This window comes from Lissotriton vulgaris, chromosome 8 (assembly GCF_964263255.1).
Source record: "Lissotriton vulgaris chromosome 8, aLisVul1.2, whole genome shotgun sequence".
Lineage (NCBI taxonomy): Eukaryota > Metazoa > Chordata > Amphibia > Caudata > Salamandridae > Lissotriton > Lissotriton vulgaris.
Genome location: NC_141696.1, coordinates 1,511,168,930 through 1,511,195,376, shown reverse-complemented (window position 1 = coordinate 1,511,195,376; position 26,447 = coordinate 1,511,168,930). Strand labels below are relative to the sequence as shown.

Genomic DNA, 26,447 nt, shown 5'->3' with positions numbered 1-26,447 from the left:
CATTTAGGAATATACAGCAACAGTTCTCTCTTGCTTATACAGTCTTTTATAGATATCTGCAGCTTTGGAACTTTATCTTATGTCTTAAAGAAGAATATTTAAGGTGTTCTGATAACCCTGGCCTGGACCTTTAAGGAAAGGACCAATAAAGAGAAACAGTGGCTGGTCTACAAGTTAATATATCTGTCTTCTAAGGATCATTTGGATGATCCATTCTAGCTGAGGGCACATAAGTGGAGCGATCTGCTCAATACAGAAGTATTGGTTGCTAACCTCTGACACAGCAATGTGTCATCTCACTAAGCTTTGAATGTGTGAAGTATTAAGGTGCATCACCTCAAATGTATCAATGACTGGTACTATACACCGCACCATCCCTTCGTCAAGAAGCTACAGCCGGAGGACTGCTATGGGTTTGTGGGAAGCTAATGCAGTTAATGTGTTGCATCGTGTTCTATTTTGCGTTTGTATTGGGAATTTGTTTTTGGCAAGTTGCATGGCATCTCTAACCTTGCGGTTAGACTGATTTTGGTACGTTTATGCCTTTCTAGTGAGCCTCCCGACCCATGGATTTGGTGGCAGGAATTTTTGAGCATAAACACATTGGAGATGGTGCAAATCGAGAACCATCCTCGAAGGAGGAAGCTCGCCCAGATTTGGAACCACGTTCAAGGTTGGTTGGCTGAAGCTGCTGGCTCATAGGAGTTGTCAGCCCAGCTCCTCTTTTCATTCTTCCTCCACGGAGCTCTCCTCCACCTATGTACTGCTTTATTTGCTGTACAAGTAATGTATCGTGTCCCCTTGCTTTTTGGCATTTGTTGCTTTCTTTGCCATTCCAAAATTAATAAAAATGTATTTAAAAAAAGTAAAATGCACAAATATTGAAAGGTGATATACCCAATATCAATGTTATGTAAAGAAGGGTCACTCTTAAGCAGCTATTGAGAGTGGGTGAGGCAGAACTCTGTGAGACAGATCCTCTGTCTTCACAAACCAGCAATGAACTACCAGGAAGTACCATCCTCCGTGCATGATGTTGCTTAAAAACCCCTTTGATGCTCATGACGAGCTCAGCTCTTCATCAGGCACGGTTGAGCTGTGCTGATGACGTGCTGAGCTTGTCATGAACAATGGGAATAGAGATCATGCAGCACAGGAGGGGAATTGCTGCAGCAGCGATGGTGTTAACCCCTTCGATGCTTGTGACAAGGTCAACTCGTCATGGGTGTTACCTGCACTGTGCTTATGACGAGTTGACCTTGTCACATAACATGGGATTTTAAAAATTGCAGCACAGCACAGGAATATACTATAGCAGCGATGTGTACTGTACAATTCACAAATACCAATGTAGAGTGTTTTACAGTCCTGGTGAAAATAACAGAAATTGGAAACCACAGCTACACCCCCATGAGTAAGCAAATTCTATTCTCTCTCCATGAACCTACCGCATGGTCAAAGGCAACACAGTTGATGACCATAAAGTTGGCCAGGTTGTACTTGTATGGTGTGTAGTTTCCATGCCAGGCCACCACATTAAATGGGGAGAAATCCTGAAAAAGAGTAACATCATCAAAAGGTCAAACATAGGTTCCCGCCACAAATCATATAGAACACTCACCCATTACACATCACACTGTACACCCAGCCATTACATGGTACACTCATGCATTACAAATCACATTATACACTCAGCCATTACACATCACACTATACAAGCAACCATTACACATCACACTGAACACTCACCCATTAAACATCACACTGTACACTCAGCCATTAAACATCACAAAGTACGCTCAATCACTACAGATCACATTATACACACAGCCGCTATACAGCACATAGTACACGCAACCATTACACATCACACTGTACACTCACCCATTAAGCATCACAAAGTACACTCAACCACTACACATCATATTATACACCCAGCCGCTATACAGCACATAGTACACTCAACCATTACACATCACATTATACACTCAGCCATTACACATCACACTATACACTCAACCATCACACATCACACTGTACACTCAGGCATTACACATCAAATAGTACAATCAACAAGTACACATCACAAAGTATACTCGGCCATTAAACATCACAGAGTACACTCAACCCCTACACATCACATTATAAACACAGCCGCTATACAGCATATAGTACACTCAACCATTACACATCACATTTTATACACCCAGCCATTACACATCACATAGTACACTCAACCATTACACATCACAAGGTACACTCAACAATTACGCATCACATTGTACACTCAACCATTACACATCACACTATACACTCAGGCATTACACGTCAAATAGTACACTCAACCATTACACATCACAATATACACTCAACCATTACACATCACACTATACACTCAGGCATTACACGTCAAATAGTTCACTCAACCATTACACATCACAATATACACTCAACCATTACACATCACAATATGCACTCAACCATTACACATCACAATATACACTCAGGCATTACACATCACAATATACACTCAACCATTACACATCACAATATACACTCAACCATTACACATCACAATATACACTCAACCATTACACATCACAATGTACACTCAACCATTACACATCACAATGTACACTCAGGCATTACACATCAAATAGTACACTCAACAATTACACATCTCTAAGTACAGTCAAACGTTAAAGAGTATATATTTCGCATCACACTGCGGTACTCATAAACGAGCTAATTTGAAGAATTAAGGTTTGTTCTTTGCACATTTGTTGCTTCTTCTGCATAATTCCAATACAAACAACCTACATCCACTCTACAAACAAAAAATATAAGTGAAAAAACTCTATCATTTACAACACCAATAGTTCTAACTTTCACAAATGCGAGACCGATTGCATTGCAAGGGCTTGTTTGTATAGCTGTTTTTCTTTGCCATTTTCTCCAGAAATTACTGAACACTGACAATTAATGATAGGGACGAGTGAGCTGTTGTTAAAAAAAACTGCACAAAAAGTTATTATTATTATTTGAAGAGAAATGTAGAAATCAAGCAGGGTGTAAATTAACTACAGAACAGAAAACTGTTGCAATGATTACCCCCCTGCACCTGCTTTGATGCTTTGATCCTGGTTCAGTTCCCAACCACACTCAACTGTTTGGGGAAAATGGAACTACCTGTAAGGAATGTTCCAAGTTAAAGTAAAAAATATAAAGGGACTGAGTAATTGCTACACTTAGTTGTCACTTTAGTCCAGTCGCTGCCATATCTCATCTATTAATATCTCAAGAACCTGGGATTCTTCAAGGCTGCTCAGTCGTGCCTTCCAGTTGGATGACGTCCTTAACCTGCGATGTTGAGCACCTTGACTAACTCCCTACAACCAAAGACTATGAACAGGTATGTGCCCTTGTCACGATGCATCCACCATGACGAAGGCGGGATCTGCATGCCTCGACAATACTGATCATAGTGCACGCCTTCTGAACTGGTGCCTGGCAGGGATAGCAGATCTTTTCTTTATGATATGGCTTCTTCTTTCTGGAAGGTCAGAGCCAAGTGGGTGGCCATAGGTTCCCACATGTTGCCAACTTGAAAGCCTCTTTTTTAGAGGTACCCAGAGAGATTATTGCGAAGTCATTATTTTTCAACAAGTATTTAATGCCAAAGGGAAAACATATTTAGAGATATCATTGGTATACACATGAGGGTACATTTGTGCCTTTTGTTTTGAGACAAAATCCTTTATTGTTGGTCTTTGTCACAAAAGTCTCTTGGAAGAGCAAAAATGGCTGAATCCTGGTCTTCACAACTCTAACATCCATGAAGGTTGGTCCATGGTAAATTTGAAACCTCACTAGTTCACAAGGTTCCTATTGTTTCAGTACCCACCAAGTACAAACACAAGGAGAACTATTTTATTGAATTTAAAGCAAACAACAAGTTAGGTGTAGTGAACTTTACTAAACTTTGAAGAAACTAATTTATAGGCCAATAATCTGGCCGTTTTATTTGTGACATTTATTTATTATTGGAGTTCAGTTCTGCCCCCTGTTGCCCTAATCTTTGGACCCTTAACACCTTCGAATCTCATGAGGAGCTCAGCTCGTCATGAGCCACGGTGCTCGTGTGCTCATGACGAGCTGAGATCTTCATGACCTTTAGAACGCTTGCACGCTGGGCTAATTCCCCTGCTGTGCGGACGTTCTAAAGAAACGGGTGTGGTCATGACGAGCTCAGCTCGTCATGAGCACACGACCACCGTGGCTCAAGAGGAGCTGACCTCGTTATGAGCAGAGGGGCGCTGTGCGCGCCCCCCACCCCTAAGCACAGCATGGGAATTTTCCCAGCTGCGAAGGGGTTAAAAAACAAGGATCCGTCTTAGCCCAAGCAAACAATAAGCAGGTTATCCATCACTGTGATGTGGCAGTCTCTGACCATTGACGACCATTAACGACAATGCTGTTATTGCGAACATTTCTGTTCCACCATAATATAACACAGTTTCACCACCATAACAGTGCACCTGCCAATGCATCAACTTCCAGTATCTTTAGCTCCACCAGCACACGTCCCCAATGCCACCATCCCTAGTACTGCCATTTCCTAGACCATGATCCACAGTATTACTATGTGCAACAGCGCACATCGCAACACAATCACCCTAACACTGCCACCCTGATACTAGCACCTGCAGAACCAGCACCTGCTCCCGCACCATTCCTGATTCAGCCATTCTGGTACTGCCACTTTCAATCCAACTACCCACCTTACCACCACCTTCAACAGTGCCATTTTCAATAACAGCACCCAAATAGAGCCCCTCCAATAATCATCACCCCATGCAAAGCTGCTCCTAATACCACCAACCCAGTACCACCACCAATATAGACCCTTCCAGTACCATCCTCCCAGTACCCCATGGATTACTAGTTTCAAAAGTGCCACTCCTGATGTGCCCATTTCCACAAGAACTACCTTTAACGCAAGGGCTACACAACACTCTATTGCCAATCTTGGAGGTCACATCTACAAATCATGCATAAAGTAACTCCTCAAACAACAATACACACTCCGACCACCCCAATATCTCAGTGCCTAACCCTTCCATCCCCCATGCCAGACCTCGTTACCTGTTCAGCCGCAAAAAGCTTGCCCTGGTACTTGTTGATGACCGAGTAGCCCCCTTTCACCTGGCGATCTTCATACCAAGCAACAGGTGCCAAGAAATCCCGGGGGTTCGCCAAACCATTCGCCCCTTACAATGACATAAAAGACTCTATTACCAATTTGGTACACAGAAAGGAAAACGCTACTTAAGTTTGCATCTGTTCTTGGCATGCAGAGCTGCAGATTCACACACTATGCATGGATCTCCATCTGGTGTTGGGCCCGGATGTTTGCAGTTTGTTATTGTCTTGGAAAAGTCTTTGGAAGTCATGAGATAGGCGACTTCCTCCTTTGGACAATAGTGCGCATGGGCATCGACTCCATCTTCAGATTGTTTTTTCGCCAAGAAGGGAAATTATGTAATTTTGTGAGAACAGAAAGAGATGTCCATGTATGTTGTATCTAAATAAGATAATACTGGAACAGATAAAGGCAGGTGGTGGGTGGGCATGTGTGAATCTGCATCTCTACATGCCAAGAACAGATGCATACTTTTAAGAAGCATTTTTCGTTTGAGACATATGAGCTGCAGATCACACACCATACATAGATTGCATAGCAGTACTGTCTCTTTAGCGGCGACCATCTGTATCTGTTGCAGTAGTTTGAAATAGTGTTTTGAATACAGCCTGGCCCACACTAGCTTGTTTTTTTGCTTGCACATCTACGCAATAGTATTTTGTGAATGTGTAGACCATGTAGCTGCTTTGCAGATATCATCTAAGGGAATGTTTCCTAAGAATCCAATGAAAGCCCCTATTTTGCGAGTGGAATGAGCTTTAGGTGGAATAGAAAGAGTATGTTTTGCTTTGTGATAGTAAATTTGTATACATTTGAAAATCCACCATGCAATTCGAGACTTTGATATGGGATCGCCTTTATGTGGTGGTGAAAAGGAAACAAAAAGCTGTTTTGTTTTGCGAAAAGGTTTTGTTCTATCAATGCAGTAAAGAAGTGCTCTTTTTACGTCTAAAGTATGAAGAGCTCTTTCTGCTACTGTTTGTGGTTGCGAGAAGAAGACTGGCAACTCTACAGATTGGTTGAGATGGAAAGTTGTAAAAACCTTTGGAAGGAATTTGGGATTTGTTCTGAGAACCACTTTGTTATGATGGAGTTGTAAAAATGGTTCTTGAATAGTTAGTGCCTGTAGCTCACTGAATTTTCTGAAAGATGTGATAGCCACAAGAAAAGCAACTTTCCATGTAAGAAATTGTGCCTGACCAATTCATCCATATCACATTGCCTTTGGGTAACAGGTGTGGATATCTGGCGGCGAAGCTTGGGCATTTTGTGCTTAAATGTGGGGCACCCAGATCTATGTCTGGATGCCGCCACATTTGGAAAATCGATTGAAGGACTTGTGGATGAAGTTCCCACACGTGGATCTGTTGTGTCTTTCGACTTAACAGATCTGCCATCGGATTCTGTATTCCTGGAAGATGTTGGGCTAAGAGGAATATCTTTTGAGGAATTACCCATCTCCATATGCTCTGTGCTAGTTGAGAGCTGCAGAGAGTGCGTTCTGCCTTGTTTCTGTAGATAATACATTGCTGTTATATTGTCCGTCGGGACTAAAACAGCTTTGTTTGATACGTGCTTCTGGAATGCTTTTAATGCCAGAAATATTGCTAGTATCTCCAAATGATTGATGTGGAGTAGCTTTTGCTGTGGTGTCCACCTGCCCTGTATGGTGTGATGTAATAGATGAGCTCCCCAGCCGGTGAGCGATGCGCCTGCTGTTAGTGATGTGTGCGGCCGTCCACGACACCAGATCTGTTTACTGACCTTGAGCTTGGTTCCACTGACGTGCTAAGCATTCCTGTAATGGACGCATCTGGAGTCTCGCGTGAGGTACTATGAATATACAAGAGGCCATCATCCCTATGAGTTGCATGAACACTCGAGCTGGTAGAGAGTGTTGCAGTTGGAACTTTGTTATAAGGGCTTGCATGCTTGCTATCCTGGCTGGATTGGGATATGCAAGTCCTTTTGCGGTGTCTATTGTGGCACCTAGATATTGTTGGATACGGGATGGTTGGAGGTGAGACTTTGGGTGATTTACTGTAAACCCTAAGTCGTGCAGAAATTGGATTGTGGTGTGTGAGACTTACACACCGAGTATGTGACTTGGCTTTTATGAGCCAGTCGTCCAAGTATGGGAAGACATGAATCTGTTGTCTTCTTAAATGGGCTGCTACCACTGCTAGACATTTTGTGAATACTTTGGGTTCTGTGGTAACTCCGAATGGTAGAATTTTGAATTGTTAGTGCTGCCCGTCCACTACAAACTGAAGATATTTCTTGTGAGCAGGGTGAACGGAAATGTGGAAGTAGGTGTCCTTGAGATCTAAAGTGGCAAGGAAATCGGCTTGTTTGAGTAGGGGAAAGATTTGTTGAAGAGTGACCGTGTGAAAATGGTTTGATTGTATGTATAGGTTTAATGGTCTGAGTTCTAAGATGGGCCTCAGGGTTCCATCCTTCTTTGGAATCAGAAAGTACAGCGAGTAAACTCCTGTGTTTTGATGGTGTAGCGGAACTGCCTCTATTGCAAGTTTGTGCAGTAGGGAAAGCACCTCTTGTTTTAGAAGTGTTAAATGTTCTGTTGACATTGGACGCTGTTTGGGTGGTATACTCGGGGGAGTGGCAGTGAGCTACAGGCAATAACCAGATTGGATATTTTGTCTCACCCACCTGTCTGTGGTGATATTGTTCCATACAGGTAAGAACTGGGTTAATCATCCCCCGTCTGGAGTAGGATGGTCCGGGGGAGTGATGGGAAGTCATTGTTTTGAGGTGGTGGCAGTACAAGTATTGCCCCTACCTTTGCTGTTATTGCCCCTGTAGCCTCCTCTGTAATAACCTCTAGTAGAGGAGGTTTGTGTGGGACTTTTATATGAAGTGGCGGCGTTATCTGTGTAGAAGCCTCTAGAGGCGCCATTATAAGAGGAGCAACAAAAGGAACTTCTGGGAGCTTGCGATTGCAAGGCTCCCATTGATTTGGCGGTGTTAGTGTATTTTTTCATCTTCTCTAAAGATGAATCCACCGTAGGTCCAAATAAGTGTTCTTGGTCAAAGGGTTGGTTCAGTATGGTAGTCTGAACCTCTTGCTTAAACCCTGATATCTTTATCCAGGCATGTCTGCGTAAAAGGACACTGGTATTTATGGCTTGGGAGGCTGTATCTGAGGCATCTGGAGCACACCGAATGGAGGTATTAGTTACTAGTTTACCTTCCTGTATACGATCATGGGCTTTTGTCTTATATTGATCTATAAGGTGTTGTAGTAGGGTCTCTAGCTTGTCATAGTGCGCCCTATCGTATCTGGCTAGTAAAGCCTGTGTGTTAGCAATCCTCCATATATTGGCTGCTTGTGACGCTGTTCTTTTGGCAGATGCGTCCTAGAGTTTTGACTCTTAGTCAGGCGGTGGAGCATCACCTGATGTTTGAGAGTTGGCCCTTTTCCTGGCGTTTGAAACAACTAAGGAATCTAATGGCAGCTGTCCCTTAATGTATGTAGGGTCAATTGGGGCAGCCTTGAACTTCTTTTCTATTCTAGGGTTAATGACTAGCTCTAACTGGGTCTTTAAAGACTTCAGGAGTGCGTTTAATTACCCCTTTTAACATTGGTAGAATAGAGGTGGACCTTTGGGATGTTGCAAAAGTGTCCATGAGGAAGTCTTCTTCTATGGGTTCTGTATGTAAGTTTACCCCATGGTATTGTGCAGCCCTGTGTATTAGCTGAGTGAAACCTATAGTGTCCTCTGGAGGGGATGGTCTGGATGGATAGACATCCTCCTGTGGTACATCAGGAACATCTGGTGTGCCATCATTTTCCCATGGATCATTTGGGATGTAATAAATAGGCTTTTCTAGAGGTTCATTATCTCCTTCATCACCACTGGTATCATCATCTGGAGGTGGAGGAGATTATATTGGTACTTGAGATGGAACAGGAAAAATGTATTGTGGAGGAGGAGGTGGAGAAGGGATCCTTAAAGGAGAGGTGGCAATGTCTCTTTTCTTTAAGAGAAGTGGAGATGGTGTAGGTTTGTCCATTTTCCTTTTGTTGGAAGGACTAATCCTAAAATAACCTGTTTCTGGGACTATTACCAGAGTTTTTTGTGTAGGATCAGGTTGAAAAAGCTGTTCCTCCAAAGCGTGGTGTTTCGGTGCTGCTTTTTTCAGGTCCGAATGCTTATGTGGCACAGTCTTTGGAGTTGTTTTATGTTCCTTTGGTTTGGTCTTAGGAGGTTTTTATGGATTCCGAAGGTTTGGTTGGAGTCTTTGGAGCCGGTTGCTTGGTTGGCTCCGATGATTTTATTCGGATTGGAGGTGCTGGGTGTTTTTGGAAACAGTTGTTTTTTCGGTTCCAATGGTTTTTTGAGATCCGAATGTTGACTAGTGGGTTTCCGAACCGGTGGCTTTCTTGGATCCAGGGATTCTTTCGGATTCGAAGGTTGAGTGTCTTTTGGTTTCAGTGCCGAATGCGCCGGCGTGGAACCAGGCTTCGGCGCGGATGAAGACAATGGTTTGTCTTTTGGTTTTACTTTCAGTTTCTCTTTGGTCGGTGTCGAGGATGGAGTTTTGGCACCACTGGTAGGCTGACTCGGTCCAGAGTGGCCTGAAGGCTTAATTGTAGACTTCTTTACCGGGGCGTGGGAAGTTTTGTCATGGTGTGCATCTAGGCCCGAAGGTGAAGGTGTTACCAAAGCCTTTAGATGGGTGGGTGGGGGGTAGGGGTCCAAGTTAGTACCTACGACCCCTTGCCCCGGGGTGATGTCTTGGACGTCGGACTGCTCGGCTTCGGAGGCACTGAAGGTGCCTTCTTCCATCTGCTCCTGCTCTTGTACATTGATGCCTTCCTCGAAGATGTCGTCCGGTATCGATGTCGATGATCGAGCCATGCTTTTTCGAGCTCGACAATCTCTGATGGTTTTCTTGGAGCGGAAAGAGGCACAAGCCGGACAGTCTTTGGTCTCGTGTTCAGGTGAAAGGCAGAGGTTACACATCTCATGCAGACCAGCGTGTGGAAACTTGGATCCACATTGAGGACATTTTTTTAAGCGAGTCCTTTCTATGAGCCATGAAGGCCTGATGGCGCAGCTAGGCCCAAAGGCCTGCTTTGACGACCGGAACCAAAGTAGAAGTTTGTAGAGATGCGCGTTGAAAGGAAAACGCCATTGAGACAATACCAAAGAATTGGGTAAGGATTGCGCGTCTAAAGTTAAATCGGTAACGATACCGAGCTGGAACGCGTGGAACACATCCAAGCCCGATGGCGGAAAAAAACAATCTGAAGATAGAGTCGATGCCTATGCGCACTATGGTCCAAAGGAGGAGTCACCTATCTCTTGACTTCCAAAAACTTTTCCAAGACAATAATAAACTGCAAACTGCCCAACACCAGATGGCGATCTATGCATAGTGTGTGATCTGCAGCTCATATGCCTCGAACAGTATTCATTTCTTCATGCAGTAAAATCAGTAACATCCTGATGATCAAGAGGAACCAAGAGCTAAATTGAACCAAGTGTTAGCTAGTTTTTGCTTAGCATTTTCTTTAAACAGAGCGATGCTACAACTTGTTTGTATGTCCCTGGGACCCTTGTTCAGTTATTTCGCGCCCTTAAGGTAACACTGACATGACAACATCACAAGTCACCTCATGCGCACAATACAGTTACAGTTGCAGAGTGCAGTACACTGCAAACAGTGGTGATGTGTGAGTTAGTATGCGAGTCCGTTGATATCACAGTCTGCAGGTCTATGTAGTGACGGCTGAGAGTGTTATGTTAGGTAAAAGTTAAATTTGTTTTGGTTGTAAAGCATTGTGCTTTATCATGTTGGGGTTAAGGGGGTAACTTTGCTCCAGTAATGTAAAGATAAAGGATATTTTTCAGACTCATTCTCAATCCACAAGATCCTCTGAGTCTCTTCTGATCTTTTTGTTGAGGATGTCTATGTTTGTCAAGAGTTACCGTTTTTTGATGTGCTAATTCTTATCCACTGGGACAGTACTGAACTCCTAAGCTGTTTTTGAAACGCTACCAAACACAGCACCAATGGATACTCTGAAGGGCCTAAAGGAGAAGCCTCAATGGCAAGCCTTCTCCAGGTTTTCACCCAGACTCTGGAATTCCATCTCAAGGCAGATTCAGGATGGTCTTTCCTCTCCCACTTCCTGAAAGAACTGACAACCCTTCTCTTGAGGAATACCTCCTCCTTAAGTAAACAAATCTAGTTCACCAAAGCCCTGGATGTCACATTTAGAGACATCCCTAATTTTGTTGGTCTCTGTACAATAAAATTTGATGGTATAGCTAAGGTTTGTGACACTGACTCACTAACACTCTTTGCCAGAACCCATAAATCACTGAGTCGCGTGCCTCTCTTGCTGGGTTTCCTGGCAGAATGTGGCTTCTCTACAGCGATAACACACTGAGTTCCTCCATGTCACCCCCTGCACTGCCTAACATCCATCTGAAAAGATGAGGGCCACAAGGAGCTTGCAAAACACAGAAGTATTATTACCAATAGGTCCCAGATCAGGCAGCTCAAAATGGGCCCCGTACACTTCCAGGATGTATCCTCTGGTCTCGCCGAAAACTTCCACGCTGAAGCGCATTCCTTGCTGAAAAAAGCAGGAACATAAAATGGAGAATTGATGTCAATTAGTTACGTTTGTTGTTTCTTGACATGACTAGTAAAACAAGCATTGGTGTAGCCCACAGGTCTTGCCTTTGAGATCTATTGGCATTGTCAATGGTCTTTAACCAGTGTCGTACTGGGGTAGGCTAATGGCCTTTTTTTCTTTAATGACAGGATGAGGGTCGGTTTCACTGCAAGTAGAGGCCATTTTCTTTGCTGGGAATCGTCCTGCCACATTCCTGCTTTCAGCACTTGGAAATAAACAATGCTGTATGCCACCTCATTCTACATGATTTTACAGGTGAAGGGAAGAGTTGTTCTGTAGCTGCCCAAGTCCTAATGATGTCTTCATGATATCCTCTGTGCAATGGCCAAGGTCAGTTTTCCTAACCCTTTGTGGTTAAGTCTAGCGGGTGAGTGTCCTCTCCCTTGTACTCTTGTCCACTCTACATTGTGACCCAGAAACATGAAAAATGAGGGTTAAGGCATACTCTGAGAGTGGAGTGTGTGTGTCTGCAAAAGACATAATGAAAGAGAGAGACTACTGAGTTTAAGACATCATTTGAACATCACAAGCTCATAGTCGTAGGTTCACCCAGATTTTCAAATCAAATGATGCTCAGAACCCTCCTTTGTAACATCTACCGCCCCGGGCCCTTGGTGGTAGCCCCTTCCCTCACTATAATGTCATGACTAGGGAAGAGAAGAAGGATGATAACATTTGTATATTCTTTTCATGTTCTAGTCATTTCAGAAATTGTGCACTGAATGTGTTACATTTATCCCCTGCAATGTTACTTCAATCTCTTCGTATGACGTCATCTGTCAGAGGTCATGAAATAGTACTTCTGCTCCCAATTTGATTTTGGTAAAACAACATAGCTAGAAAGACCTGATAAAAATGAGGTAGGGGAGAACAGACTTGCAGAGCAGGAAGACATCTGCACATTCAAAGGGAAGGAGACCCACACTTGAGTGGGGGGAGTGAAAAGACCTACATTCAGGAGTCTCTGTAGCTGTGTACACCCGCTCCATCTAAATGAAGTGGTGCCTGAACTGTGGAATTCTGGGAAGAACAAGCACTGGTCACTATCAGACAGACATACGCCTTTAAATATGTGAGCCCACGTCAAAAAATCATTACTTTTGGATATTAGGTACATTATTCAACAAGCACTGGCAAAACCAATAGGTCTTGCTTATGGGCGAGCTTGCGGCTTTGGCAATCAGGTGTGGGTGGGTAACGAGAGGTGGGGCAATTGTTGGGTAACAGAGACGTTTTTTAAAAATGCTATGAAGTGACCAGCGTTGACAGCTTCATATATTTTTTTTTACTGCTGGAGGGGGAAAAACAAACATGGACAGGAGGGTGCTAGAGGGGAGAAGTAACAGGGACGGAAGGACGGGAGGGAAAAACTAGGACGCGGCCAGCATTTACCGCTTGGTATGTAATGGGCTGGCTCCAAGCCCATTATAGAACACACGAAATCGAAGCGCTTGAAATCAAGAGATTGTTGGAACCCCTGAGACAATAAGAATCTCTTCTCCTTCAGAATGTTCCCAGAGCCTATACCTCTAACTAAAACACAGGTATTTACTTTGGAAGATTGGGAGAAACACATTTTCTCAATTAGCATAATCTTGTCCATGTCAAAGTTGCAATGGGAAGTAGTTAAGGCTGCCACCTCTCAGTTTAATCTGCAAAAACATGGATTTGGAGTGATATTTTAGGTTAGGCAGGAGGGTACACCAGCCTCAGAGGGACCTACAAAGTACTCAGGTCTGGAGGGTCATGAGGTCAGACATCAAACCTGACCTGTTGGGACCTATAAAGTTTTTTAGTACTGTAGACCAACTAGTAATACATGTTTTGGGTTTGACTAATCAAAATTAGCCTCCTGTCTTCATTAAAAAAGAAATACTAGGTGAAGATGGCATGTCAAAGATGATGACGTGTGAAAAAGTGTGGTAAGTACTAAAGGTAAGTGTAGCAGACAAGCAGTTTGTTTGATGTGAGCACCACATAAACTTTCTCTTACTGACTATTCTCTGTACTAGCACCGGCCCAAGACAATGTTTACTTCATTGACCAGCCATATTGAAAGATGTGAATGAGGAAAGAAGGAAAGGTGAAGATCCAGGCTGGGGGTGGGAGGGGTGGGGGAAGGGAGGTGCAGGAAAAGAAGCTATAGTCGGAAAGGGCTTCTCAGAGAACCAAAGACGAATCTCACCTGAATGACACAGATCTCGTTGGGCTCCACCAGCATCTTGCCGAATTCTGTCAGAATGAGGAGCTTGCCCTGCTGCGGCACTAAAAGAGACAAAGTTAGGCCTACTCACTACTCATTATACAAAAGTAACCTGTTTGCTTTGCTCTTTTGTATTGCCTTAGTGGAGCGAAGAGTATTAATAACACTACACAACTTTTGATGGAAACTGGTGCTGGATGGTCAGTGTTGGGTACGAAAGTCTGCTGCTTTTCTATATAATGCACTCTTCCTGGCCAACTGTGGTGCTAGCTATTGACTAGCCGGTCCTAGCAATGCTCCCCGTGAAGCAGGGTTTCCCACCATTTAGATACCAAAGGGGGTCACTATCTGTTAAGACGAGCAACTGTGCAATTGCAATGCCATAAAGGTTTGTAGAGCAGGTTGTGTTTGATTCATGAAATAAAAAAAAGCACCACGTGCTAAACCAGCAATTACAGTTCACGGGTACCATGAGCTTGCGGGTTCCGTGGAGCTCCAGCATCCATAATTCTAGCACCACTATATATAGGTTTGCAGTAATGTCTTCAATCGATTACAAACAGAGTGATTGTGTTATCAGCATCTAAGATCTCATCTGGTCAGTTAAAGCTCTTTTCCTGGTTGAACTGGAGGAGGGATCTGTGGTGCAGATGATGAAGTAGAGGGAAGGTCAAAGGGTGCATAAGTTGAGTGCACTCATCAAGAGTCACCTAGGATTAAACCTAACCTTAGCACCAAGTTGCAGGACTCCATATATGTGGGGTAACACAAAAAGAGGGCAGTCATGAAAAGTTGTCCCTTTGCACAACCAATTCACAGAAGCTGGTGGACAAACCTGTAAGTGAGCGGTGGACATGGAAGTGATATTTAAGAGAACTCCGCCAGTGCACATAGGAGAAACGTGCATCAAGGCCGGACTCGAGAACCAAAAGCAGCCCGGGCAAAAATGCGGAAACTAGCCCTCTCCCTTCATCTCTTTGTGCTATCTCTCTCTTCCCATCCATCCATTCTCCCTCTCCTCTCCCTCTCTGATATTGTTCCCTCTATCTCCCCGTCCCATTCTGTCTCTCTCTCTTGAAGCTTCCATGAGCCTGCAGCAATTTATCTCCAGGAAAAGTGACAGAGCCATCAAGAGCAGCCCTAGGCTTTCAAAACTGGCCAAAGGACTCCAGCCCACCAGGGAAATGCCCAGTGGAAGAAATGGCCTGTCCTACCCAGACGTGCATACGACTTTTGTGTCATTATAGAAAGCGTTGACAAAAATGTTCTGTTACGACCACAACCAGAGAATGGTAGGAGCTGGTGGCATGAATAGTGAGTGGAAGAGGAGACATGGAACTGGATGGGAGAGCCTCATCCATGAGTAGACAGGAAGGGAGAACCTCATCCATGAGACTGGATAGTAGAACCTCATCGATAAGAATGGGACTGAAAGGGAGAACCTCAACCATGAGATTGGATGGGAGAGCCTCATCCATGAGACTGGATGAGAGAACCTCATTCATGAGACTGGAAGGGGGACCCTCATCCATGAGACTGGATGAGAGAGCCTCATCCATGAAACTGGAAGAGAGAACCTCATCGATGAGACTGGATGGTAGAGCCTCATCCATGAGACTGGAAGGGGGAGCCTCATCCATGAGACTGGGAGAGAGAACCTCATCCATGAGACTGGGAGCGAGAACCTCATCGATGAGACTGGATGGGAGAGCCTCAACCATGGGACTGGAAGGGAGAGCCTCATCCATGAGACTGAAAGGGAGAACCTCATCCATGAGACTGAATGGGAGAGCCTCATCCATGAGACTGGAAGAGAGAACCTCATCCTTGAGACTGGATGGTAGAGCCTCATCCATGAGACTGGAAGGGGGAGCCTCATCCATGAGACTGGGAGAGAGAACCTCATCCATGAGACTGGGAGCGAGAACCTCATCGATGAGACTGGATGGGAGAGCCTCAACCATGGGACTGGAAGGGAGAGCCTCATCCATGAGACTGAAAGGGAGAACCTCAACCATGAGATTGGATGGGAGAGCCTCATCCATGAGACTGGATGAGAGAACCTCATTCATGAGACTGGAAGGGGGACCCTCATCCATGAGACTGGATGAGAGAGCCTCATCCATGAAACTGGAAGAGAGAACCTCATCGATGAGACTGGATGGGAGAGCCTCATCCATGAGACTGGATGAGAGAGCCTCATCCATGAGGCTGGATGGGAGAACCTCATCCATGAGGCTGGATGGGAGAGCCTCATCCATGAGACTGGAAGGGAGAGCCTCATCCATGAGACTGAATGGGAGAGCCTCATCCATGAGACTGAATGGGAGAGCCTCAACAATGAGATTGGATGAGAGAGCCTCATCCATGAGATTGGATGAGAGAGCCTCAACCATGAGATTGTATGGGAGAGCCTCATCCATGATACTGGATGGGAGAGCCTCGTCCGTGAGACTGGATGGGAGAGCCTCGTCCGTGAGACTGGATGGGAGAGCCTCATCCATGAGACTGGATGGGAGAGCCTCATCCATGAGACTGGATGGGAGAGCCTCATCCATGAGACTGGATGGGAGAGCCTCATCCATGAGACTGGATGGGAGAGCCTCATCCATGAGATTGGATGAGAGAGCCTCATCCATGAGACAGGAAGGGGGAGCCTCATCCATGAGACTGGAAGAAAGAACCTCATCCATGAGACTGGATGGAAGAGCCTCATCCATGAGACTGGAAGAGAGAGCCTCATCCATGAGACTGGATGGGAGAGCCTCATCCATGAGACTGGAAGAGAGAGCCTCATCCATGAGACTGGATGGGAGAGCCTCACCCATGAGATTGGATGGGAGAGCCACATCCATGAGACTGGATGAGAGAACCTCATCCATGAGACTGGATGGGAGAGCCTCATCCATGAGACTGGATGGGAGAGCCTCATCCATGAGATTGGATGAGAGAGCCTCATCCATGAGACAGGAAGGGGGAGCCTCATCCATGAGACTGGAAGAAAGAACCTCATCCATGAGACTGGATGGAAGAGCCTCATCCATGAGACTGTATGGGAGAGCCTCACCCATGAGATTGGATGGGAGAGCCACATCCATGAGACTGGATGGGAGAGCCTCATCCATGAGACTGGATGAGAGAGCATCAACCACGAGACTGGATGAGACAACCTCATCCGTGAGACTGGAAGACAGAACCTCATCCATGAGACTATAAGAGAGGGCCTTATCCATGAGACTGGATTGTCGAGCCTCATCCATGAGACTGGATGCAACAGCCTCTCCCAGGAGACTGAAAGGGGGAGCCTCATCCATGAGACTGGATGAGAGTTTCATTCACGAGACTGGATAAGAGAGTCTCAACCATGAGACTGAAAGAGACCCCTCAGAGCTCAAAAGGCCAAAGTATTGGGTTAACTGGATGAGCACAAGCCCTCAGTTCGATTTTCCATGCCTGGCCCGATGAGGCACAGCACTGTGCTGGATATTTACTGCACTAACATAGTTGGTTCAAATCTTAATGGATACAAGAGAGGTAGGTTAATGTGTGTCAGCACGATGGATTTTATTCAGAAGCAAGAAAGTTCATGGTCGCTTTTTTAAATAAAAGTTTAGCACAACATTGTGTTGGAGCTTTGAATGTTGTTTGTTGAGTGTACGTTTCTCTAACACAAACCACTTCAAATATCTGCAAAGGTCAATGAGAGTTGAATGTCAAGTGTCTGAAGTTGTTCTCCCTCCTCTCTAAGGTGACAAAACATAATACTCTAGAGAAAAACCATATAAAATAAGAGTACAGAAAACAAAGTTGCATTTTTTAGTTTTGAAGCGTATCCACCATTTCACAGCATATCCCAATATTATCTCACAAGCTTTATTTCATGGGGAAAGATGAAGGGCAAAGGCAACCTATGCTCTGGAGGTCACACAGACCAGGTATCTAGGGTGAGAACCACTATCAGTGACTTACTATCATTGCAGGGGTAATAGATGTATAACATACGGTCTACTAGCAACTGGCACTGTCTTGCTACTGCATGCTCCTAGCCTAGGCGGCCTCTTGCCTCAGATACTTGGATGTCTCTCTTACTCTACTGTCTGATGGGAGTATCCATCAACCCAGGCACAGCAGCCAGTCACACGGTTAACAGCAACATTCTCTGGTTTCAGATCAGTCGACCAGTTATGAAGATGCCTCTGAAATCCGGATCTCCTACGGCCATCATGCGAACTAGAACCCAACAGTGATGGGACTCCTATGCACAGGTAACAGGAGACAGTCCTTAACTGGTTTGTGGGATTTATCATAAAGCTTCCAGGATCCTTACAGGAATTGGGCTAGGAGCATGCAGTCCCATATTAGTCTGCTTAATTGATGTAAAAACATCAGGACTCCCAGTATCTCAGTGAAGCTAGTGCCGCAACGCTGGCACCGGATGTGGCATATGGCTCTCACTTTCAAAATTCACACAGGCCAGGTGAACATGCTGCTAACTGAATTGACTGAGAAGGGGGCAGGAGGAAAGCGGACTCGGTGAGTAATAAACACAGACTAAAATGAAGAGTATGGAAAATAACTCACCAATCAGCAGGTCCCCGTCTGAGTTGTAGAAACACCTAGGGACCAAAAAACGAGAAGAAAAGTTATGAGTCTGCGATCGGAGGCCTTGAGATCAATCTGCCTTTTCAGAGTCTGTTCATTAGTGACTGAACTGTCTGGGAGTGCATTACGTTTCAGCCTTTACTACCTTAACTTCCACTCAACCAAACCCCTTATTAGCACACTCAGCTGGATTAATGTTATTGTCCACTATAAGGTCAAACTGGTCACCAAAATGTTAAAAATGATGCAGTCCTGGGGGTGGACTAGTACCTTATCCAAGAACTGACCAGAGCCGGTCAAAATTTTGGATTGACAGGGGGATCAGGGACTCCTCAGCAGTTTCTTACAAACCTTCAGCTCTCCCGCAGCCTTCATGGAGAATGGTAGTATCCAGAGTCCTGATCCAGGTTAAGTCCTTCCTGTGTTGATGCTACAAAGTCTCCTTTCATTAAGGGACACTACCATTATCTGCTCAATTGGGTCAATAATTATCACAAACAGCGTTCCCCTCACTGCTGAACGTCCCCTTCTTGCACGGCCCAGGTTCCCAAAGAAGAGGGATCGTAATCAGATAATTAATGATCCAAATACATAAATCAACTTTCAATTAAGTTGTTTATTCGAGATCAACAGATCCTATGTTGGGTAATCTTTATCAATCCCAACTGTATGTTATTTATCATTCATATTAATATTTTCATAATGTAGAGAAATTTCTTTCAAAAGCAATGATAAACCATCAAATCCCAATGCATTTTTAGAATAATTATCCCACTTTCGGGCCACAGGTAGGTAGCCAGGTTCAGTCAAATCCAGGCCTTATATAAATTCTCCTCCACTCAGTAAAGAGTGTATCTTTCGGTGATTTTTGGAATGGTAGGGAAAGCTGGTATGACAGAGCGGACTATGTGGACTGGCCTGTATAAAAAACAGTCTCTTTCTCTAGCAAGGTCTCCAGGTTGGTAGGAGATCACAACACATTTCAGGGTGGGGGAGGTGAGCTCAGGTACTGTCGCAGAACAGAGGTTTTAGCTAGCAGGATATGAGTGTAAATTCCCTCAGTCCATCAGGCATCAATGGTGGGCGCTGACAACCATGGTCAAGGCCGTCACAGGAGAAGACCTACCCTGAGTTACTACATCAAAATTCCAATCCTGTCAGCGCAAACATCAACAACTACGAAAGCCAACTTAACATGCATGTGGCACAGCCGCAGATCAGTGGCCGAACATACAACAGTATTAGCTGAATTGATCCTTCTAGTTTCTCCGAGCTTCTTCATTAAAAGTCTAGGCAGAGAAGCACTAGTCGGTGGTGTTGCAGTCATCCACAGCAACACCGTACAACTTTACCGTTTTCATGTAGAGACATACTCTAGGGGTGGATCTACTCAAAGCCAACCGAAATCCAACTCATAGACCCCCACTAGGTGCCAACCAACTCTTCACCTAGAAAATAATGGATCTTATCACTGTATAATCCCTCATACTGGCCAACTACTTATCCCTTGGTGATTTTAACCTACACTTTGTCGATCCCCGCAATCCAAGATGTCTTGAAAAACAATGACCTGACAACTCTGTGACGGTCCAACTCACACAAAAGGCTCTATACTCTAACTTCTCATAGGCAAAAGAAATTCTATTCTTGTGGAATACATTCTACCAGTGAACTGGTTGGACCACCTTGGTCATTCTTAACTTTGAAAAAATAAAGGAGAAATTAACAGATCTAAAAGCGGGGCCGCAGACACTAAATCAATCCGGACTAACAAACTATCATTTAAAGTCAAGTCGTGAATCCAAACTCCCAACAAGTAGGAGAATGCAACCTCCTTTTCGAACACTACCATATCCAGTATATTTGGAAAGATTGCGCCACTTGAACTAAAGAGACAGAGAAATAAACCCCCTGCCCGCGGTTCAACAAGGATCTCAATTAACAGAAGAGATTGCTCAGATTGATGGAAATTAGTTAGATATTTTAACCTACAACATTCCATCCATCCCTCCTGTGATGCGAAAGAAACAAGTACAAAAAAATAATTTTCAAAACAAAATGCACCCTCCTCAGATGCCAAACAGACAAAGCAAAAAGTTGTCCAAACAAACTTTCTAGAATCATCAGACAGCAAACAAATTGTTCCACCGAAACTCAAAGACTACTCGCCTGAGAAATGTGAGTTCTCTCATTTTTCCACTTGAAAGATGAAGAAGATAGAACAGTCTTTGACCAACAAATCTACAGACATTCTCCCAATTTCCATACCACTGCATGGCTCTCTCTTAAGAACTACAGCAACAAGACAGTGGACTCTACTCCCTCACCAACAAACCCAAAAAACAATGCTGAATTTAGATTGCTTCTTGTAGCCGAACTCACCATAATCATCTCTAGTATAAAGTCCACTGCCAACTTCTCCGATTCCTTCTTCCCTAATTAAAGAGATCGCCTCCTGCTCTCCCCCCTCTGGACTTCAATGATCAACTCCTCTGTCTCAAGGTGCAATGCCAGACTACCTGAAATAAGGTCAGGTTCCACTGTTTTTCAAGAAAAATTGAGCTGAACCAGACTTCAACAACTTCCACCTGGTGACCAACATATCTTTCCTGGCAAAGCAACTAGAAACAAGCATACTATCTCAACTCAATCAACACATTGTAGACTTTTACTTATCAGACAATTTCCAGCCATATTTTAGAGCTTGGTGTGGTATGGAAACTGCTATTCTCAATATAATGTATTATGCTCTGTACATTTTTAACAAAAGAGAATCTGGTCTACTTGTTGTGTTGGATCTTCCCTCAGCTTTCACACAGTCAAGCACAACATTGTAAAGTCATGTATGGAGACTAATAGCAAAGTCCTGAACTGGTTTTCCTCATATCTCAATAACCTCTGCAAGGAAATAAACAAAAGGACTTCTTGTCAACCCAGCCCCTGTCAGTCAAGTCTGTGCCCAGGGGTCCTTTCTTCACCCCACCCTCTTCAACTTCTATACTGTTCCCCTTGGACTGATACTCCAGCAAGCGAATACTGCATATCATCTGTATGTGGATGACATGCAGCTTTGCCTATACATCTGGTCTCTAGACGATGTACTATATAATAAAATTGACCTTGAACAAATGTTTGAGCTTGATTATCGATCAATCACTTAAAGTTAAACCATCTGAAGACAGAATTTCTCCAATTTTTCTTTCCTGCACAATGTGCTTCCCGAACCAAAGATGGACTACAGTGCCTTGATGCACTCAATTGTGCTCCTAAAATTATTTGACTGCACCTCATCATTGGAATAAAAATGTACATACTTACTCCTATGAACTTCACAGCCATAAGCCCCTTATACCAACTCAGACTTCTAAAAAAGGTCAAACCTTTCATCCCACCAGTTGACTTCCAAATGTGGTGATGCATGAGCTTGTAACCTCTAGGCTTGAGACGGTAAAGCAATTTTAGCTGGCATGCCACAGTCTCATGTCGTACCCATGAAGCCCACACTCAATGCCGCTGCCAGGCTAGTCTCAGGAGCCATAGGCTTTGGCCATATTACTATCTAATTGATCACTCTCAAATGTCTCCCGATTGAAGCCCGGTGCACTCTCAAAGTGGCTTGCATTTCTCATAATGCACTTCATCTTGGGGCACCTAAATACCTGCCCTGTTACCTTCCCCCTATCTGGAGGCCACCCCGTGTGCAGATCAGACACACTACACCTTGGACCGCCTAGATTCAAGAGAGATTCCACTCATGCTCCTTTACTGGATACGCTCCAAGGATCTGGAGCACACTCCCTCCAGAGATTCGTACACACACTCCTTTTGCTTCTTCCAACAAAAGTGTTCAAAGGAAATCTAATGAACTGACCAGTCATTATCCCTGATCCCCAATAGGGAGTTGAACTGATTCTCTCTCTTTCTCTTGCATCCAAGTCTTGTACATATTCTTCCACATTGTATTCATCCTTGAACCGTAACCTATTATTATCTTGTATACTGTGCAGAGCACTGACAAGCCCAGGTCATGTATGCGCTTTATAACACTCTGAATAAATAAAATAGTGTCGGTGGATGTTTTCCAGAAGCAACTTTGTCCATGCATGTGGTTTCGCAGTCACACAGGATAAAGTACGCACATTGCAGGATGAAAGTAAACACACCCGTTTTGCAGCCTGCGCAGATTTTAAGGGGAAGAAACTACAGGTTTCTTTGATTGGATTTCAGATAAATATATAAATGTGCCTTTGGATGAGAATCATCTGCTGGCAGTCTCCCTGTAGCAGGCCTGCCAAGTGTCACGCATCAGGCATGACGCTAACGCATTTCAGTGTGGTATTCCCGCATAACCGCACTTAAATGCATTGTCACGCATTTTTTCACTGACCGGGCTGCCAACGCCAGCCTGCCTGGTGCTAGCGCGCGCGCCTTTGCACCTGTGTGCAGTGCACCGGGCCGCAGCAGACTTCACTTGCGGCTGCCAGCAGGCTCAGTAACAGTTATAAAGATGATGCTTGGCTCTGCTACAATGAATCAATCTGCCCTGCTGCTGGGATTGAAATTCCCACCCGCCGCGCAGCGCCGCGGCTGCCACACACACTAGTCACATTGACTGCCCAACACAAGAGACCCGGCAAGGGCTGCCCTAGTTGCGTTACAGGCTGTTGTGGCACCGTGGAGGGAGATGTGACCTCACGTCCTGAACAGGGAGGAAGTGAGGTCCTGGTCAGAAGCTGGGGAGACAGGGACTCGAGGAGTTGTGCTCGTCAGTCGGCACGGAGTAGGTCCCTCTCAGTGAGTCTGAGAGTTAGAGTGCGCTGCTGCCTGCGCAGGAGGCAATAATTTATCAATAGTGTAGCCTCGTATAAGGGATCTTTTTTTTGGGGGGGGGTGGGGGTTCTGCTTCAGAAGAGCACGTTTGTTTGAAGAAAATATGCACAATGCTCTTGATGCAATGTGAGATTGGTGGTGTATACTGACACTGAATTTGATCACGGCCCTGAAAAAGAGGTGGTACCTCGAAACGTGTTGGCTCTGTGTCAGTACTATGATTGAAGATTTTTTTTTAATTCAAATATGGAATAAAGGAAACAAAATTATGAAATCATTTTAGTACATTGTGATTGGGAACATTTAATTTCTTGATGATTGTTGATTATCCTCCCATTGAGACACAATTAATTTGGGTTAAACCAGTGGGGGGTTGGTGCTCGGGGAGTGAGGCACAAGGACATTTTTCTCCTGACCTAGGAACTTATACACCTGGTGTGCCCCACTCACAGAGACTCGCCTTTACTTGTGAACATCACCAAAACCAATGAGCATCTCCTGTGAATTCACGAATCTGCTTACACTCTTTACGTAACCTGTGTAAATGGTCTCTTTTAACATCTAGATTGTAAGCTACAACACAGTTTTATTATTTTTATTAAAAATGCTCAAGCTAAGTAAATACAATACATAAGAAATACAAGCCCCTCCTTATACTAAATGGCGTCTTGCTCAGTTTGTGCATTGGATTTTTATGCATATTGCGCACTGCACCAGCCCTTCCATCCCCGCGCCATACGTACTTGTCCACCATGGGGGAGTTGCAGACATAGATGTGAACAGCGATCCCGTTGCGTGACCTGGGCTCGCCTGCACCACACAGGGTGTGCAGCCCCTAAAGAGAAGCAGGGCAAGAAGGTCCGATGAGTGCAAGACATTACCACGAGTGACCACAACAAGCACCCACATGAATTCGTTCTGGACAAACAGCATCACCCCATACAGAAGGGCTAGTAATTTTTGTATCATTTGGAGGTTAATACACCAAGGGACCTCTAAGTGGTAAAACAATAGTTTGAAGACAGCCTTTACTTGCATTACTTGCCATATAGAGCTCATCTTTTTTTTAAAGTAGTAGTAGTAAACTTTATTTCATGATTAATTAAAATCTTTGCAAAAAAAGCACATTTAAATGAGGCCACATATATAAATACATTCAATAAAGGAACCTCGACATATATTACAATAGGCATTTTTTAAGAACGTTTGGTTAAAAATTTCATATATTATTAAAAAAAAATAGAGCTCATCGATATAGCTAAGTTTTATTCACAGAAACAACTAGAGAATGTGCTACCAGGACACGCAATAACAGTCTGTTTTACGTTATTTGTATGATTTCTGTAGAACACAAGCGTAGAAAACATAGGTAGCTTATCTAAGACTGAAATTCGGGTTGTACATTAAATGTTCTAAGTCCATTCATTCTGGAATATAAATATGCAGGCTGCTGGTTTGTAAGCAGGTGCCTCACTAAAGTTCCAACCATATGTCTTTTTTGCATGACTTGCCCCACCACAGTTATAGCAATGTATTTTGATGGAAGTCCAGGTGTGGTCCAGAAAATCCAGCCACTACTGGGGAGGTTGAAAAAGAGAACAGGAGGAGTGGCGCATATATTATCTAGGTAAGTGAATGAGAGGAGAGCATTAACAGAGCTGTGTTTTCTCTGCTGGGAGAACACCCCACACTTCTGTCTCAACCACCCTCCTGGCTTCCTCACACTTTAGAGATGTCAGGAACTCCTTGGTTCTTCTGGATCATACAATACATATTGTTTCTTGCTATACATCACTCAGAGCTGATACACTGGAGGGGACTTGCTTGCACACTCTTGTCCTAGACCTTTTTTCACAACTGCTAGAAATGGGGTTGTTGGCTGACTGGGGTGTGGACCTTAAGTCAAACAATAACCACAATCCTATTCAGGATATGTGTCAGGCAAACCCTAAATTAACCTTTGCTAACCCTCTGGTAGCTTGGCACAGAGCAGTCAGGCTTAATTTAGAGGCAGCGTGTAAAGTATTTGTGCAGCACTTCAAACACTAAAACAGTGAAAACACCAAACACAAAGATACCACACCAAGTTAGAAAAATAGAACTTAATTTAATAAATAAAACAAGACAAATTATAAAAATCCAATAGTAGAACTTGAGTTATGAATTATTAAAGACTAAACTGTGAAATAATGCTTAGAGCAAAAAGCACCAAGCAGGGCTATCACTGTAAACTCACTGCAAACGGACATGAGGCTTCCACTGCACACCACAAAGAGTCCCCAGAACACATAAAGCCATTTGCCTCTGATACGCATCCCTGTTTGCCCCATCTCCACATCACCTTACACAGACTGGTGCATAGTGTCCTGTTCTTCACAGACACACAACACTGTGCAATCTGCACTGCACAGTGACATATGCCCCTATGCCTGTGCTGGTTCATGTGCATGAGAGCCTGCATCTCTGCTGGACTGGTGAAGATGAGCGTCTGTATGATAGCATGTATGCATGAACTTAGGTACTTCGCGTAAGTGAGCACGTATGTGTTCATGCATGTCTAGAAAGTGAAACCTGCTGCCTTTGGTAATGTTTTTTTAAGAAAGGAACAGAGGTGGAGATAAGAGTAAAGTTCAAGGCAAAGCATTGCTAAGCTTATGGGACGGACGAGAAAGAATCCAACCTAGATTGAGCTTGTGGTGCCCGAGAGACACAACCTAGACTGAGGTTTTAGGGCATGAGAGACACAACCTAGACTGAGCTTGTGGGGAATGAGAGACACAATCTAGACTGAGCTTGTGGTGCACGAGACACAACCTAGACTGAGCTTTTAGGGCATGAGAGACACAACCTAGACTGAGCTTTTAGGGCATGAGAGATACAACCTAGACTGAGCCTGTGGTGCATGAGAGACACAACCTAGACTGAGCCTGTGGTGC

At 44.2% G+C, this 26,447-nt stretch overlaps 1 protein-coding gene across 1 annotated transcript in view; it reads right to left on the bottom strand.

The window, feature by feature from the left end:
* HGD (homogentisate 1,2-dioxygenase) overlaps positions 1-26,447 on the bottom strand; it is a 247,906-nt gene that overhangs the window by 57,804 nt on the left and 163,655 nt on the right. Inside the window, exons 6-11 of the mRNA XM_086935628.1 lie at positions 24,255-24,346; positions 18,661-18,695; positions 14,062-14,141; positions 11,714-11,813; positions 5,146-5,270; positions 1,449-1,553 (exon numbers count right to left, since the gene is read on the bottom strand). Of these exons, the coding sequence (XP_086791754.1) occupies positions 1,449-1,553; positions 5,146-5,270; positions 11,714-11,813; positions 14,062-14,141; positions 18,661-18,695; positions 24,255-24,346 (537 nt within the window). The remainder of the gene's footprint in view (positions 1-1,448; positions 1,554-5,145; positions 5,271-11,713; positions 11,814-14,061; positions 14,142-18,660; positions 18,696-24,254; positions 24,347-26,447) is intronic.